Source organism: Mycotypha africana (assembly GCF_025528875.1).
Source record: "Mycotypha africana strain NRRL 2978 chromosome Unknown BDF20scaffold_4, whole genome shotgun sequence".
Lineage (NCBI taxonomy): Eukaryota > Fungi > Mucoromycota > Mucoromycetes > Mucorales > Mycotyphaceae > Mycotypha > Mycotypha africana.
Genome location: NW_026515728.1, coordinates 1,935,924 through 1,949,415, shown reverse-complemented (window position 1 = coordinate 1,949,415; position 13,492 = coordinate 1,935,924). Strand labels below are relative to the sequence as shown.

Below are 13,492 nucleotides of genomic sequence, written 5' to 3'. Positions count from 1 at the left end.
AAAGAGTTATTAGATGATTGCGGAGTTATGCAGTGATACGCGACAAAAAGCAAAAATCGGCGCGCTTTTTTAAAAGACGGAACGCCTTTTTTTTGGTGTCTATTAAAGTGATGTTGAGCTTTATTGCCGAACTGTTTTACTGATCAGTTGCTTTCAAATGTCTTCCCGTCAACAAATAGAGAAAGTTTTTAAATTATCACAGCCTGACGACAACGAGGTTATTGCAGCGTGTATAGTCTCATTTTCATATTAAAAAGAAAAAACTAAATTGTAAACTTTCAATGCTCACCTTTCTTCTCCTTTTTTTTTTTTGACCTTTCGATCTTGCTCAAAAATCAACAAACATTCATCTCTACCCTGTATGTGCAGTGAGTTCCCTATGCTCAAGTTTTTCTCTAACACCAGAAACTCTCAAGCACAAATGGGAAGCCTATGCTTTAAACACGGGTTGTCCTTTAAAACCTTCGGTTGCATATATCAAATTTTTGAAAAAGTCTTTACAGAGAGATTTCGACAGGAACCTGAAGACTAGACGAACAGCAACTGGTAGGCTGCCGGTGAAACGTTCTAGTACAATGGATCTGTCAGAATATGGCTTAACAATGGATAGCCAAGAAGATGCAATTGAGAGTTTGTAAGTTGGGAGTATTCATTGATTTGTTTGGCTTTTATCCACTCACAATTCAATATCTGTAAAATCATAGTGTCTCGCATGGAACCTTTAAACAAAAGAAAGTAGTACCTTTAACTTCCTCTGCAGTATCTGTATCTGATACTCAATTGTAAGTTTTTACAATGCTTTTATGTCTTTTTTTTTCGTATGCGTGCATCTCAACACTATAAAACGAAGAATATTATTAACAAACTCTCTGATAGATCACAATCCTCTAGTAAATTTATTACACGAAAGCAGTCGCATATTGTCGAAAATCAATATAATCCCCAATTGCCCGCACGAAAACCATTACAACAGCACGAGCCACAGCAGACAACTCCAATTGATGTGCAAATCCTTCAGTCTATTCAACCATATCGATTCATGTTTGAAAAAGCTCGTGAGAAAACGGATAACCTCGATGAACAATTAGAATACGTGGGCCAACTCATATTAGAAACCCATTCGGAGGAAATAGAAGCTTATGCTAATCCCACGAAACCCAGTCAAGAATCTATTTACGCCTTTGGTCGAATTTGCCTTGATCCCTCATTAAATGAATCGGAAAAATTGAGTGAGAAGACAATCATGTTACAAACATCCAGAGAGTTAGGTATGGGCAAATTGGTGCCCTTAAACCTATCAAGAATTGAACAATATTCTTTGTTCCCTGGGCAAATCGTGGGTGTTAAAGGTACTAATCCAAACGGTTCTATCTTTCATGCGGAAAAGATATTTTATGTAAGTTCATCCTTGAAACAAAAATTTGAAAAGACAGAATGTTTTTAACGATAGGTGTATATAAATGATGTTAGCCTTCTGTGCCAGAAAGACTGGATGTTGGCAATCCTGATAATTTACTTACGTTTGAGAGTATGGACACGGATAATGATGAAAGTAATGATCAAGCAGATATACCAAAACAACAACCATTAGAAATGATCGTAGCATCAGGGCCTTTCACCTTGAACGATGACTTATCTTTTCAACCGTTGGAAGCTCTCCTTTCTATGTGTTTAAAAAGTAAGCCTGAGTTCATCCTGCTGATGGGTCCCTTTTTGTCTGTTCAGCACGGTAAACTAGCAACTGGCCAAGTGGAATCTCCCCTGATTCAATTGTTTCAAGAACAAGTTGTGGAGCGCTTATACAAATTATTGAAAGAATGCCCCCGTACTCAAGTGTTTATTGTACCTCATGCATACGATATGATTCAACCTTATCCCATTTTTCCTCAACCTGCTTTTACAGATCTACAACAACAGAATATTATCAATCATGAACGAATTCATTTGCTGAGTAATCCCAGCACTATTCAGTTGAATGGAGCACAACACACGATTTCAATTGGGAATTTGGACATCCTTTTCAAGATAGCCAGAGAAGAAATATCAAAGTAAGGCGTGATTATGATGTGTGAGAGAATTTTCCCTGAACGTACGCTAACTAATTTCACAATATAGAAATAACGCCACAGACCGATCAAGCGTCTTTTTCAAACACATTCTTCAACAGAGATCGTTCCATCCGGTATTTCCATTCAAAGTAGACGAAAGTTGTATTATGGACGCCGATCAGTTAGTCAATGTACAATTAACGTATAGGCCGGATATTTTGATATTGCCATCACAGTTGAAACATTTTGTTAGAGTAAGTTGCTTTGAATTTTTTCACAAGTGAAAAAATGTATATGAGAGAATGGCATTGACTCTTATTCTTCATCTGATGCTTAGAATGTGGAAGGGACAGTTTGTATTAATCCCGGCAATTTATGCAGAGGCATAACATCAGGAACTTACTCTAGAGTTTTCTTATACCCCACAAAACCTACTGCAGCAGATAGACTTGCAAGTGTACGTGTCGATTTATTGAAGTTATAAGAAGCTCATGTTGGCAGGGTTAGATATGTTGGCTTTTGCGTATAAATATGATATGTATATATATTTTACTACAATTACTGCAAGCACTAGTTCTTACAATAGACGTTAGTGCTGTTATATGATTATAAAGATGTGTTAAAAGGCTTGGATGGTATTTGATGACGATGATGTTGTTGCATTTCCATTGGCGGATGAGGTCATGGTATTATTGGATTCCATATGGCTAATATTATTGCTATCCATTATCATACTATTACTACCATTACTCATCGTTAAGCCTGGCGCAGAAGAAGGCGGTGTTAAGTGAACAACTATGTCTCCTACTGGTTTAATTTGCATTTGGTCCAGTGCTTTTCGTATATCTTGCATAGACTGATCTATCCAATCAAATTCTCCGCTTTCTGTTGTTGTAGCGGATGCCGTTGCATTGCTGTTATTGATCAAGTCTAGTGCAGTCGCATTTAGTAAGTTGATATCTAATTCTTCTTTGGTTGCTGTTTCTGCTGCTATTGATATAGACGATGATGATGTAGTTGCTACTGTCTTCTTGCTGTTCAATTGTTCAAGAATCTTTTTATACTTTCTTTCACGGTCTTGTATGTCATTTTCCTGTAAGGGTTCTGTCTGAGAACTCGAAATATCAATTAGATTTCTGATTAAATAGATAAGAAATGTTAGAATTTCTGATAATACAAACACTTTGATCATTGAACCTACTGGGTAGTCCTGTCGATAATATTATTCCAAAATTCTTGTTCTTTCTGTACATCGATTGTCTCATATGTTTGATAGTTCATACGACTGATAAGAATGAAAAAAAGGTTAAATGGGAGGGAGAAAAGTAAGAGAACAAAGAATAGAGAAAAACTTGATATTTACTTGTCTCTGGTGTCTTCGTTCAACAAAGGTTGGCTGACATCGTCCTAATCGAACGAAAACAATAAAAAAGTTAGAGTGCACAGAAAACCAATTAGTACCAATAAGAAGCACCTTTACCTCATCGTGAACTATTTTGCTTCCGCAACAACCCATGCTCCGTATTAATTCGTGTTTATAGTATCGATGTTATGAAAATGGTGAATGTCGTGTCTTATAACTACGTGTGGTATAAAGAGAAAGGAAAGTTACAATTTGTGTGAAAAAGCTCCCAATTGCTACTAATGCAAGATTGAGCCATCATTGCTCCACAACTCTCCGGACAAAATAATGTTCCGATAAGAATTAATGTTATTGAGTAGGACCCAATATTGCGTCTTGTGTTGCCGACGCTCCGTCAACCAACTGTCGCTTTGGATTGTTTACAGTTAGTGGACTCGTACCATTTACATTGATCAGCCGACTAGAAGAGAATCTTAACATACAGCTGCCTGCAAAGACGAATTAGTATATACACATTCTCAACGCGCGTATGTAATATTATAAAGCAAGCATAAGCTTACCATGACAAGCCATGTCAGAACACTTTAACGCTTGTGATGATAGCTTCTTGGCCGCAAAGATAGAATTTGATATGATGTACTATTATTTTTCTTTAATTGCGAATATTAAACAGTCATGTTACATCTTCGTCCTCTTTGTTTCTCCCTTTTCTTTCATTTACCAGTACATATGTCTTAAGTATCGTTCTTTGGTACCCCTGTAGCAAAATTTTACTTGTGACAACAAAGTGTCTGTCTAACAAGCCTTATTTTAATTACTGACGTCTTTCGAGCTGTATATTCTGGTGCCATTTGAGCCTACTTTATGATTTTTGTTACGCGCTATACGATAAATGCGAAGACTGTATCGTCAATCTTTTATACTCTATAAACATCCTCAGCGAATAGAGTTCCTGAACGCATTAAACGGATACATCGGTTCAGTATGTCTAAGTGGTTGCTATTCATACAGGTCATGAAGGCAATATAAGAGATAGAATAAATTGTATATTCTGTGTAAAACTGCTCTTTAACAACAATGATTAATTGATGGTTGACAGTTGTCGTCGAAAACCTTAGATACAAACGTACAATATGCTATGCACTCCATCTTGGGCGCATGGAAATTGATGTTTGCTTAAAAGTAGAATATCATTTTCAAGTAATTTAGATGAAATGGTACTGATAGCGTCGTGCGTATCGTCAATTAACGACAACTCACGGACACTTCTCTCTTATTTAGTAATATATATCAAGGGAGTGAATCAATGAATATTGAATTGCTTTTTGTGTGAAGTATATTGTACTCTGATACCATAGCTTTTAGGTTTCATTATCCTAGTGAATCTTGCATGGGTCCGTTTTCTAACCTTTGAAGAGCTTAACAATTACCTAAAATTTAAAATGTTATATGCCTTTCGAGTAAACAATCAGATGCAATATTTTCTCTTTTTTTTTTCTAAATTATGATATAGCAACTAAAACATGTTTGTACTGTATATACTGTAATGACGAGAAGTGAATGACCGATAACTAGATTGTATGCTAATTAACGTGGCTACAGCCTTTTCCAAATAAATAATTTTAAAGTATTAATATCTGTGCATATAAATGTCAAATATGATTCAATAGAAGAGGCTTCCACCAAACGCAGTCAATTGCCGATCTAGGAAAATAGTAAACTTGATATTGCATTTATTACAATGGTAATTATTGTCTGATTTATATAATTACAAAGGAAGATGGCGGGAACAACATTATAAGATACACGTTGGTTTATTTGTTGATTTATAGGCATAAGCTCCAAGAAAGACCTTAAGTCAAAATTGAATTATCAATTGCAGATCTAGTTTATTTATTCATATCAATTGTTTCTTCAATACTACTTCTTCATTATTATCATAAATTCTATTTTCGTCCATTTAAATAACACAGTATCAAATATTACAAATGGTATGCCCTCGTGGCTTCGATATGATAATAAATACGTAATTACAAATTCATTGTTCAGGATCAAGGAACGCATGGTAAATAGGAGTGCAGAAAGCCGAAAAGACAAAGAACTTTGGATAGCTTTTTCATCTTGCACAAAACAGGTTAATGCTCCTGAATTTGTTTGATGTTCCAAACCTTGAAAACAAAAAATTTTCAACTCCAGTCATTAGAATATATATTTTCCAATCTCTTTTCTTTGCCTTCCTATTCTCTGTTACTTTTCTATACTTGTTTTTTAAGAAGAACAATTGTCGACTGAATGGTACTCACTCGTTACCAACTTGCCAATAGCAATAAGTTATCACAAGAAGGCAATAGTGGCACAAAATTTATTAAGCCAAGAACAGCATTAACTTCTACCAATACTATTCATGGCACCGACAATGTGCTCACGGACTTTAGTGATGCGCAAGAGCAACGAAATGAAAATGATTTAGTCAAAGACCCGCCTCTTTTGACTATTTCCAGAACCCAAAGCTTCATTGAGGAGGAGGAAGATGTCCGAAACGATCCCATTCTAAAGATAGATTCTTTACTTGAGCAACTGGATGAGTAAGTCTAACTGAGAAAGTAGACCTTTAAGTTGTAATCTAATTATTATTCTCTATAACCTTTTTTTCGTAGTTATGAATGCTCGACATTAGATGCGCTCATGGCACGTTGGCCATCTATCCATACCAGATTGAAAGGCATGCGACCTCACTTGCCACCAAAAAAGAATGATAATGAACCCACATTAGTATTGGATTTGGATGAAACCTTAATCCATACTTATCGTAGTAAAACAGCAGACAACGGCAGTGGAATAGAAGCAGATTATATGGTTTTTGCTGAAAATGGCTACAGTTGTTTGTTAGCAGGCAAATTACGTCCTGGCGTATTTGAGTTCTTGAGTTGGGCTGCTAAATCTTTTGAAATCGTTGTATGGACGGCAGGAAGGGAAGACTATGCGAGCATGGCGAGGCATTGTCTGGACCCAGAAGGTGTTTTGATAAGGTATTTACTTTTTCTCTTTCAATCATCAGTGGGATTTATATGTTAAATGCTTTACGTCCAAATATTCTCATTAGGCACATGCTCAGTCGAAATTCATGTATCCGTATGAAATCAGCCAAGACAAAAGAAATAATGTATATTAAAGATTTGTGTGCATTAGGCAGAGATTTAAGCAAGACATTTTTAGTCGATAACACACCTCATGCTGCTTCACTTAACCTAAGCAATTTGATACCAATTGAAGCCTATTTTGGTGGTGGATCAGATAATGAGCTTATGGAATTAAGAAAGTTCCTCGAATCCAGCCTAGTACGGTTAAAAGATCGAAAAGATGATATGAGAATAATCTTACATCGACAATTCAATTTGAAGAGAAAGCTGAGAGAACGAGTGGGCAGCTGGAAGCAACAACAAGAAATGCTGAAGTTACGTCAGCAAGAGATAACAGGAGAAAATGAGGATAAAGAGAACAGTAATTGTTGGCCATTCCCAGAAGAGACAATAAGATTACTTTGAAAGCGCACAGACAATTGTAACATTATTTATTCGATACCCTTAATTTGCATACCATTTTATCCACTTTTTCTTTTATCACAGATACCATTTTTTACTGCTTTACTCCTTCATTCCAGCACTTGAACAGAAATAAAACATTTATCTGTAAACCATCAGAATCTTTCCCTGTTAATGCCCTTCTTTTTAAATTATTACGTTGCCAATTGACGTACTTCCATTTTTGTTTCATACATTGCATAATGCATTAGAAATAAGATCGTTTGCTTAGTTAGCAAACTATATACAAAATGATATCATTTTGTCTGTTTCAGGAATATCTGCATACATATAAACAATCTGTGCTGCCTTATAGCATTGAACAATTGTCGTTGCTCACCAAAGATGCAGATATTGGTCGCTAGTAGAAAAAAAAGAATGTCCTCGTTTTTAGTACACAGTTATGTTTAAAGTAATGGTTCACTTAATAGTAGTAGGAGATAGGAACAGTAGCACAATGGAATTGAAGATTTAGTTGCACGTATGCCTTTTGTATGTTTTTATACCATTTTGTATCTCAAGATGTTATATTGCTTTTTTGCTTAACTTGAACTAGATTTAATTCCGCTATTAACATTTTGCGAGTCTAATTTGCACATTTGATGTGGAACAATTATGAAAAAGTCAGAGGTACCTGAATGAGCGTGGTTTATCTCTCCCCAAAGAGAGCTTTAAAGGTTCTACAGGAAGTAAGTCTATTTTTACGAAAAGATACATCTAGAGTTTTTTGTCTCAAATGTCTGATCTGTATCTTTCCTTTGATCATTAATCAATTCTGACACTGTCCGAATGTGATACGAAAGGACTGTAATTGGGCATGCCCGACAAGTAACCTCACAAAAGATCATGGCATTGAATGTTTGAATATACATAACCGTCTCCACCTGCCCAGTACCATTTCCGACCCATTTTCTCTCCTGTTGAACACGCTCCCCTCCGAACTAACAAAACAACGTGCAATAGCTTCCATTTCTTGAAGCATAGCATGACCTATCGCTCGACTCTTACTTTTACAAAGCTATTAATTTCCAACACGATAAATGCCCCTCTACCGTCAGAGACTTAGGCAGCTCCTTTTCAGTTGGCTTTTTGCGCCCTAGTCCCCGTTAACACATGGCCTTTCTGTTAATTCCGTTTTTTTTTTTCTTTTGTTCTTAACAAGTTTTTTTTTTCAATTTTCTTCTCTACTTTGTTGAGCTGCCCTAAGCAATTATGAAATGTAACCTTCTGTGCGTCCATAGGGTTAAAATAATCATATTAACAAAGTCAATTTAAAACGTTACTGCGCATAAACTGTTTACAGATCAAACCGAGCTTTCGGTGAAGAGAAAACCGCGGGCCAGAACAATCGCTTAAATCGGAGTTTAAGGTTGAAATGAGAAACTGAGGGCAACCCGCCACAACGGGCACCCTCAATCAAATACAATGGCCAACATGTGCACCATAAGGATCCTCCTCTTAAAGTACCTAAATCAACGCGTATGTAGCCATATAATAATAAAATCCATCCATCTATCAAAAGATGTCGTCCTAAACAAATAGTTCGTATTTGTATTTTGTGTATTAACGCAACTCTTTGCCACATAAAATCCATCATATCCATCCAATTTAGAATGTCTGCTGAACTCGCCGTCGTTTATGCTGCCCTCATCCTTGAGGATGATAACATCGAAATCACTGTAAGTTCTATACCTCGATTGAGACTTCACCACTCTTCCTCAAACGGATCGGAGGAATTGTAGCAAAAAACATTTGGAGTGATACTTACATTCAACTTATAACTGTGGACTAATCGATTAAGCAACTGATTTCCTAATCTCTGATAGGCTGACAAGCTCCAAACTCTTGTCTCTGCTGCTGGTGTCGAAGTTGAACCCATCTGGTTCTCTCTTTATGCTAAGGCCCTCGCTGGTCAAGACCTCAAGTCTCTCCTCATGAACGTCGGTGCTCCTGGTGCTGCCCCTGCTGGTGCTGCCGCCGCTGGTGCTGCCGCTGCTGGTGGTGATGCTCCTGCTGAAGAAGAAAAGGCTGAAGAAAAGGAAGAATCTGATGACGATATGGGCTTCGGTAAGTATATAGTTATGCATTGAGTGAATGGTCTATTGACAAAACTTTATTAACCTTAACTATTCGTCATTAGGTCTTTTCGATTAAACTATCTAATCAAAGCTTTAACATCATTTTATTGAATAAATATCGTTCTGATATCATGCCTTTTTATTCACTTGGTACATTTGACATTTCGCTTTTAGAATGAAAAGGGGAGCGAGTTTATATGTTGGAGGACAGGGTAAAACTTGGCGAGATTATAATCATTTTGTAATACAATTTGCAAAATTTATATTTTGCTGCTAGCTTGCTGAGAATGCACAAGTTTATAATTGGCCAGATCGTCGAAGTGCTCGTCTCTGTTCCATCTAATTTTTAAATCGGAATAGTCAGTTGTAGAATTGTAATTACAAGCAATGCTCTAGCGCTTATATACCCATTTCTTTTTGCATTCACGGTATTGCATAAAAAAGTAATCGCATTTTTGCTTGTCATAGTTGTTTTCATCTAGACATTTCATACTTTGCTTTTCTTCTAATGCACAAGGGTTCATGTATTTTGTAGTAGCCTTTGCCTTAAATTTTTCATTAAAATCTTCCGGTGTGGAAGGTTCACCGAAATTGGGTTTTGGTGGTGGTGGTGGAGGTTTAGTCAGAGGCATACTTTGTATTGAGCAGCAATGAAGAAAAATAAATGAATTATACAGTTAATCACGAACAGGGGAAAAGCCCATTTGTCATTTATTTTCGTACCCCGCTTTCAACCTTGATGAATACAATGGCCTTCTTACATTCAAGCTCGATTAGCTGTTATGGTTTTGATAAGGATTGTTAGCCGTTTCTCAATAACTTCATTAATTAAGATATACACTTACACCCAATGCAAATATTGTTTGGGTAAACCGACTAGACCTCAACTTTGCTAAATTTTTGATTTTACCAAAAACAATTTAGCTGGAGTTCGGTAAGAGAGGAAGGAAACTTTATATATAGAGCTAACAGTAGAAAATCAACAATGTTAAACAGTGCAAGTTATAGTCGACTTTTTTTCTTGTGTTCATATACGTATTGTTCCTAGTCGACTGCTCCAGCTGCCTGAAGCGCTTGTGCCTGCCTGAATTGCATGAATTTGATTTGGAATTTAAACGCCGCATAATAGTATGTATCAGCCACACAGCATTTTGTCTTATGCGGGAGAAAGGAATAAACGTCACACTATTCAACTTTGGAAATATCAAATGGTATCAATTTAATCCAGAAGATTGATTACTTTGCGTCAATAACGTTTTTCGTTTCAGTTCAAGAAAAGAAAGATGGTTAAAGCTTATCTTCGTTATGAGCCGCTTGCCACCTTTGGTGTTGTTGCTTCCAATTCGTCCAATATTGTATATGACCATACAGGAAAGATAGCCATTGCGCCTGCATTGGAAGAAGTCATCTTGTGGGATCTTAAGAAGGGAATCGAGGTAATAAGCTCGATTTGCGCATCGTCATCAAACAGTTACTAAGTCTATCTTCCTCTGGATGTACTTGTAGGTTGGGCGATGGAAAGAATATGGAAATAAATTTGAAGTCACTTGTATTGCAAGAAGTCCTAACAACAAAGACTATGCTGTTGGGTAAGGCGAAAGAAGCGAGCACTGTTTTTGACAAAGAAATCGAACTTACATAACTCTTTTACTTATTTTTTTTTTTTATTTTATCAAAGCTATGGCGACGGTTCAATTCGACTTTGGAATATTGAGGGCAACACTTCCTCAGTAACCTTAAGTGGTCATCGTGGTGCTGTCACTGCGTTGGCTTTTGACAGTGAAGGAACCCGTTTAGCATCAGGCTCCAGAGATACAGATTTAATTATTTGGGACATCATAGCCGAATCCGGCTTATACAGATTGAAAGGACACAAAGATCAGATCACCTGCTTGACCTTTTTGAATCCCAAAGAGGTGGCCGATGCTGAAGATACTGAAGTTGGTGTTTCCAGTGAGGGTTATGTTCTCTCTGCTTCAAAAGATACCCTCATTAAATTATGGGATCTATCAGCACAATATTGTCGAGAAACACTAGTCGGCCATCGTAGTGAAGTATGGTCTTTTGCAGTCTCCAATGATCAGACAGTCATTCTTTCAGGTGGAGCAGAAAATCATATAAAAGCATGGAAGATTGATTGGAAAATTCTAGGCTTATCATTAGAAGCGCTTGGTGAACAAGAAAAACAGCAAGAAGAGAAAGCAAAAGAAAAAGATAACATGGATGTCGATAGTGATATACCAACAAAAGTAACACCTGTACCTGCTACATTGCAGAAAGCCATTAATATATATGGCGAAATACCTCGTCAATCTCGCGATCGTATAGTTACAATTCACTTCCACCCTTCAGGAAAATTTGTCGGTGCACAAGCCAATGATAAATCAGTGGAAATCTACAGAGTACGAGATCACGAAACTATCCGTAAAAAGATTCAACGAAGAAAGAAAAGAGCGAAAGAGAAAGGAAAAGATGAATCTACAGTGAGTAGCGAAATCGAAGCACATGATGAATATACAACTGAATGCATTGTCAGAACTCCTGCCAAAGTACGCAGTTTTGATTTTGCACCTATAGCGGATGTAGATAAGGCTGGACAGATATCACTTGTAGCCTCACTATCCAATAATACGATAGAAGCATATACTGTGCCGGTCACGCATGAGAAGAAAATAGCAGAAGAAACTCAAGGATTCAATAAATTATATACAGTAGACATGCCTGGACATCGATCCGATATTCGTACTTTGACACTCAGTTCTGATGATGAATTATTAGCATCTGCATCCAGTAATTTATTGAAGGTGTGGAATTTGAAGACGAGAGTTTGTATCCGATCCATTGAATGTGGATTTGCGCTTTGCAGCGCATTTTTACCTGGCAACAAACATATTTTAATTGGTACAAAGACCGGTGAATTAGAACTCTATGATATTGGCTCATCGTCATTGATAGAATCCATGAAAGCTCATGATGGCGCTATCTATTCTTTGCAAGTACGACCAGATAAACGTGGCTTTGTCACCGGTAGTGCAGACAAGGATGTCAAATTTTGGGATTTCGATATGGTACAACAGAAGAATACTGCTGTCAAGCGAATAACCTTTATTCATATGAGAACATTGAAAATGTCAGACGAGGTTTTATGTGTTCGCTATAGCCCTGATCAGAATCTGTTGGCGGTATCACTATTGGATTCTACTGTCAAGGTTTTCTATCACGACACACTCAAGTTCTTCCTCTCTTTATACGGTCACAAATTACCTGTGCTTTCCATGGATATTTCTTCCGATAATACCCTCATTGCTACCTGCTCAGCTGATAAAAATGTCAAACTATGGGGTTTGGATTTCGGTGACTGTCACAAATCTCTATTTGCGCATCAAGAAAGTGTTATGTCTGTCCAATTCGTTTGGGGTACCCACTATTTCTTTACTGTCAGTAAGGATAAGACCGTGAAATATTGGGATGGCGATAAATTTGAAAATATAATGAAATTAGAAGGTCATCACGGTGAAGTCTGGGCTCTAGCCGTCGCCAAACATGGTACTTATGTTATTACAGGTTCACATGATCGGTCAATACGTATTTGGGAGAAGACAGACGAACAGCTTTTCTTGGAAGAAGAGCGTGAAAAAGAATTAGAGGAAATGTATGAAAATACTCTAGTGAGCCAATTAGAACGAACAGATGTGAATGGAGATGATATGGAAGTTGATACGGCTGGTAAACAAACAATGGAAACCTTAAAAGCAGGTGAACGATTAATAGAAGCTATGGATATTGCGGACGAAGAAAAGAATGGCTGGAAAGCATATGAAGAAGCAAAAGCTCGTGGTTTGCCAGCGGATCCACCTCAGCGACATGCCATTTTAAGAGCTATGGATCTGGAGCCTGATCGATATGTGTTGGATGTGTTGAAGAAAATCAAAGCAAATGATTTGGAAGAGGCTTTATTGATTCTTCCCTTCGCAAAGGTTATGTCATTATTCTCATATATCGAAACATGGGCCAAAAAGGTAAGCGATATAGATACTCGAATAAGATAATTAATACAAGTATTTTAACTTTTTTCCGGTGATTTGATATAATTTCACTTGATTAGAACTGGAGTATTGTACTGGTATCTCGAGTGCTTTTTGCTTTAGTAAAAACACATCATAACCAGATCGTCGCAAACAGGATGATGCGACCCATGCTGGACTCTATTCGTTTTCATCTGCGTAACCAATTGCAACGGCAAAAGGATGTGATGGGTTATAATAGAGCAGCCCTCGAATATATCCAACGTGACTACAAGGCCAGGAATACATCAGCGTTCCTTGATGGAGATGTAGATAAACCTGTTGATGACGAAAAGAAACGAAAATTTGTACAGCTTACTTCATAACTTATTTAGATTAGACAGCAAATCAATGTATA

At 37.1% G+C, this 13,492-nt stretch overlaps 6 protein-coding genes across 6 annotated transcripts; 4 read left to right on the top strand and 2 right to left on the bottom strand.

The window, feature by feature from the left end:
• Nucleotides 1-16: 16 nt before the first annotated feature.
• BDF20DRAFT_466467 (DNA polymerase alpha/epsilon subunit B-domain-containing protein) lies at nt 17-2,600 on the top strand. The gene is made up of 7 exons (XM_053075518.1): nt 17-230; nt 370-634; nt 705-782; nt 877-1,396; nt 1,471-2,048; nt 2,116-2,302; nt 2,386-2,600. Exons 1-7 carry the CDS (start codon nt 158-160, stop codon nt 2,530-2,532), a joined length of 1,848 nt encoding a protein of 615 aa, XP_052937569.1. The 5' UTR covers nt 17-157; the 3' UTR covers nt 2,533-2,600.
• Nucleotides 2,601-3,245: 645 nt separating this feature from the next.
• Nucleotides 3,246-3,564, bottom strand: BDF20DRAFT_818256 (uncharacterized protein; the record flags this gene model as incomplete). Its single annotated transcript, XM_053077341.1, has 3 exons — nt 3,246-3,333; nt 3,412-3,455; nt 3,529-3,564. 3 exons carry the CDS (start codon nt 3,562-3,564, stop codon nt 3,246-3,248), a joined length of 168 nt encoding a protein of 55 aa, XP_052937568.1.
• Nucleotides 3,565-6,138: 2,574 nt separating this feature from the next.
• Nucleotides 6,139-6,740, top strand: BDF20DRAFT_788519 (HAD-like domain-containing protein; the record flags this gene model as incomplete). The annotated part of the gene is made up of 2 exons (XM_053076149.1): nt 6,139-6,440; nt 6,515-6,740. Coding segments are annotated over 2 exons (528 nt in total), but the record flags the coding sequence as incomplete, so codon positions are not given.
• A 1,708-nt stretch (nt 6,741-8,448) lies between these two features.
• Nucleotides 8,449-9,179, top strand: BDF20DRAFT_866414 (60s acidic ribosomal protein-domain-containing protein). Its single transcript, XM_053080843.1, has 4 exons — nt 8,449-8,471; nt 8,605-8,671; nt 8,819-9,059; nt 9,133-9,179. Exons 2-4 carry the CDS (start codon nt 8,606-8,608, stop codon nt 9,144-9,146), a joined length of 321 nt encoding a protein of 106 aa, XP_052937566.1. The 5' UTR covers nt 8,449-8,471; nt 8,605; the 3' UTR covers nt 9,147-9,179.
• On the bottom strand, nt 9,159-9,720 carry BDF20DRAFT_866412 (uncharacterized protein). The gene is made up of 2 exons (XM_053080842.1): nt 9,478-9,720; nt 9,159-9,409 (listed from the first exon to the last, which is right to left on the bottom strand). The coding sequence occupies exons 1-2, from the start codon at nt 9,700-9,702 to the stop codon at nt 9,368-9,370; spliced, it is 267 nt and encodes an 88-aa protein (XP_052937565.1). The 5' UTR covers nt 9,703-9,720; the 3' UTR covers nt 9,159-9,367.
• A 633-nt stretch (nt 9,721-10,353) lies between these two features.
• Nucleotides 10,354-13,460, top strand: BDF20DRAFT_818273 (WD40-repeat-containing domain protein; the record flags this gene model as incomplete). The annotated part of the gene is made up of 4 exons (XM_053077344.1): nt 10,354-10,506; nt 10,577-10,659; nt 10,749-13,089; nt 13,176-13,460. The coding sequence occupies 4 exons, from the start codon at nt 10,354-10,356 to the stop codon at nt 13,458-13,460; spliced, it is 2,862 nt and encodes a 953-aa protein (XP_052937564.1).
• Nucleotides 13,461-13,492: the final 32 nt, after the last annotated feature.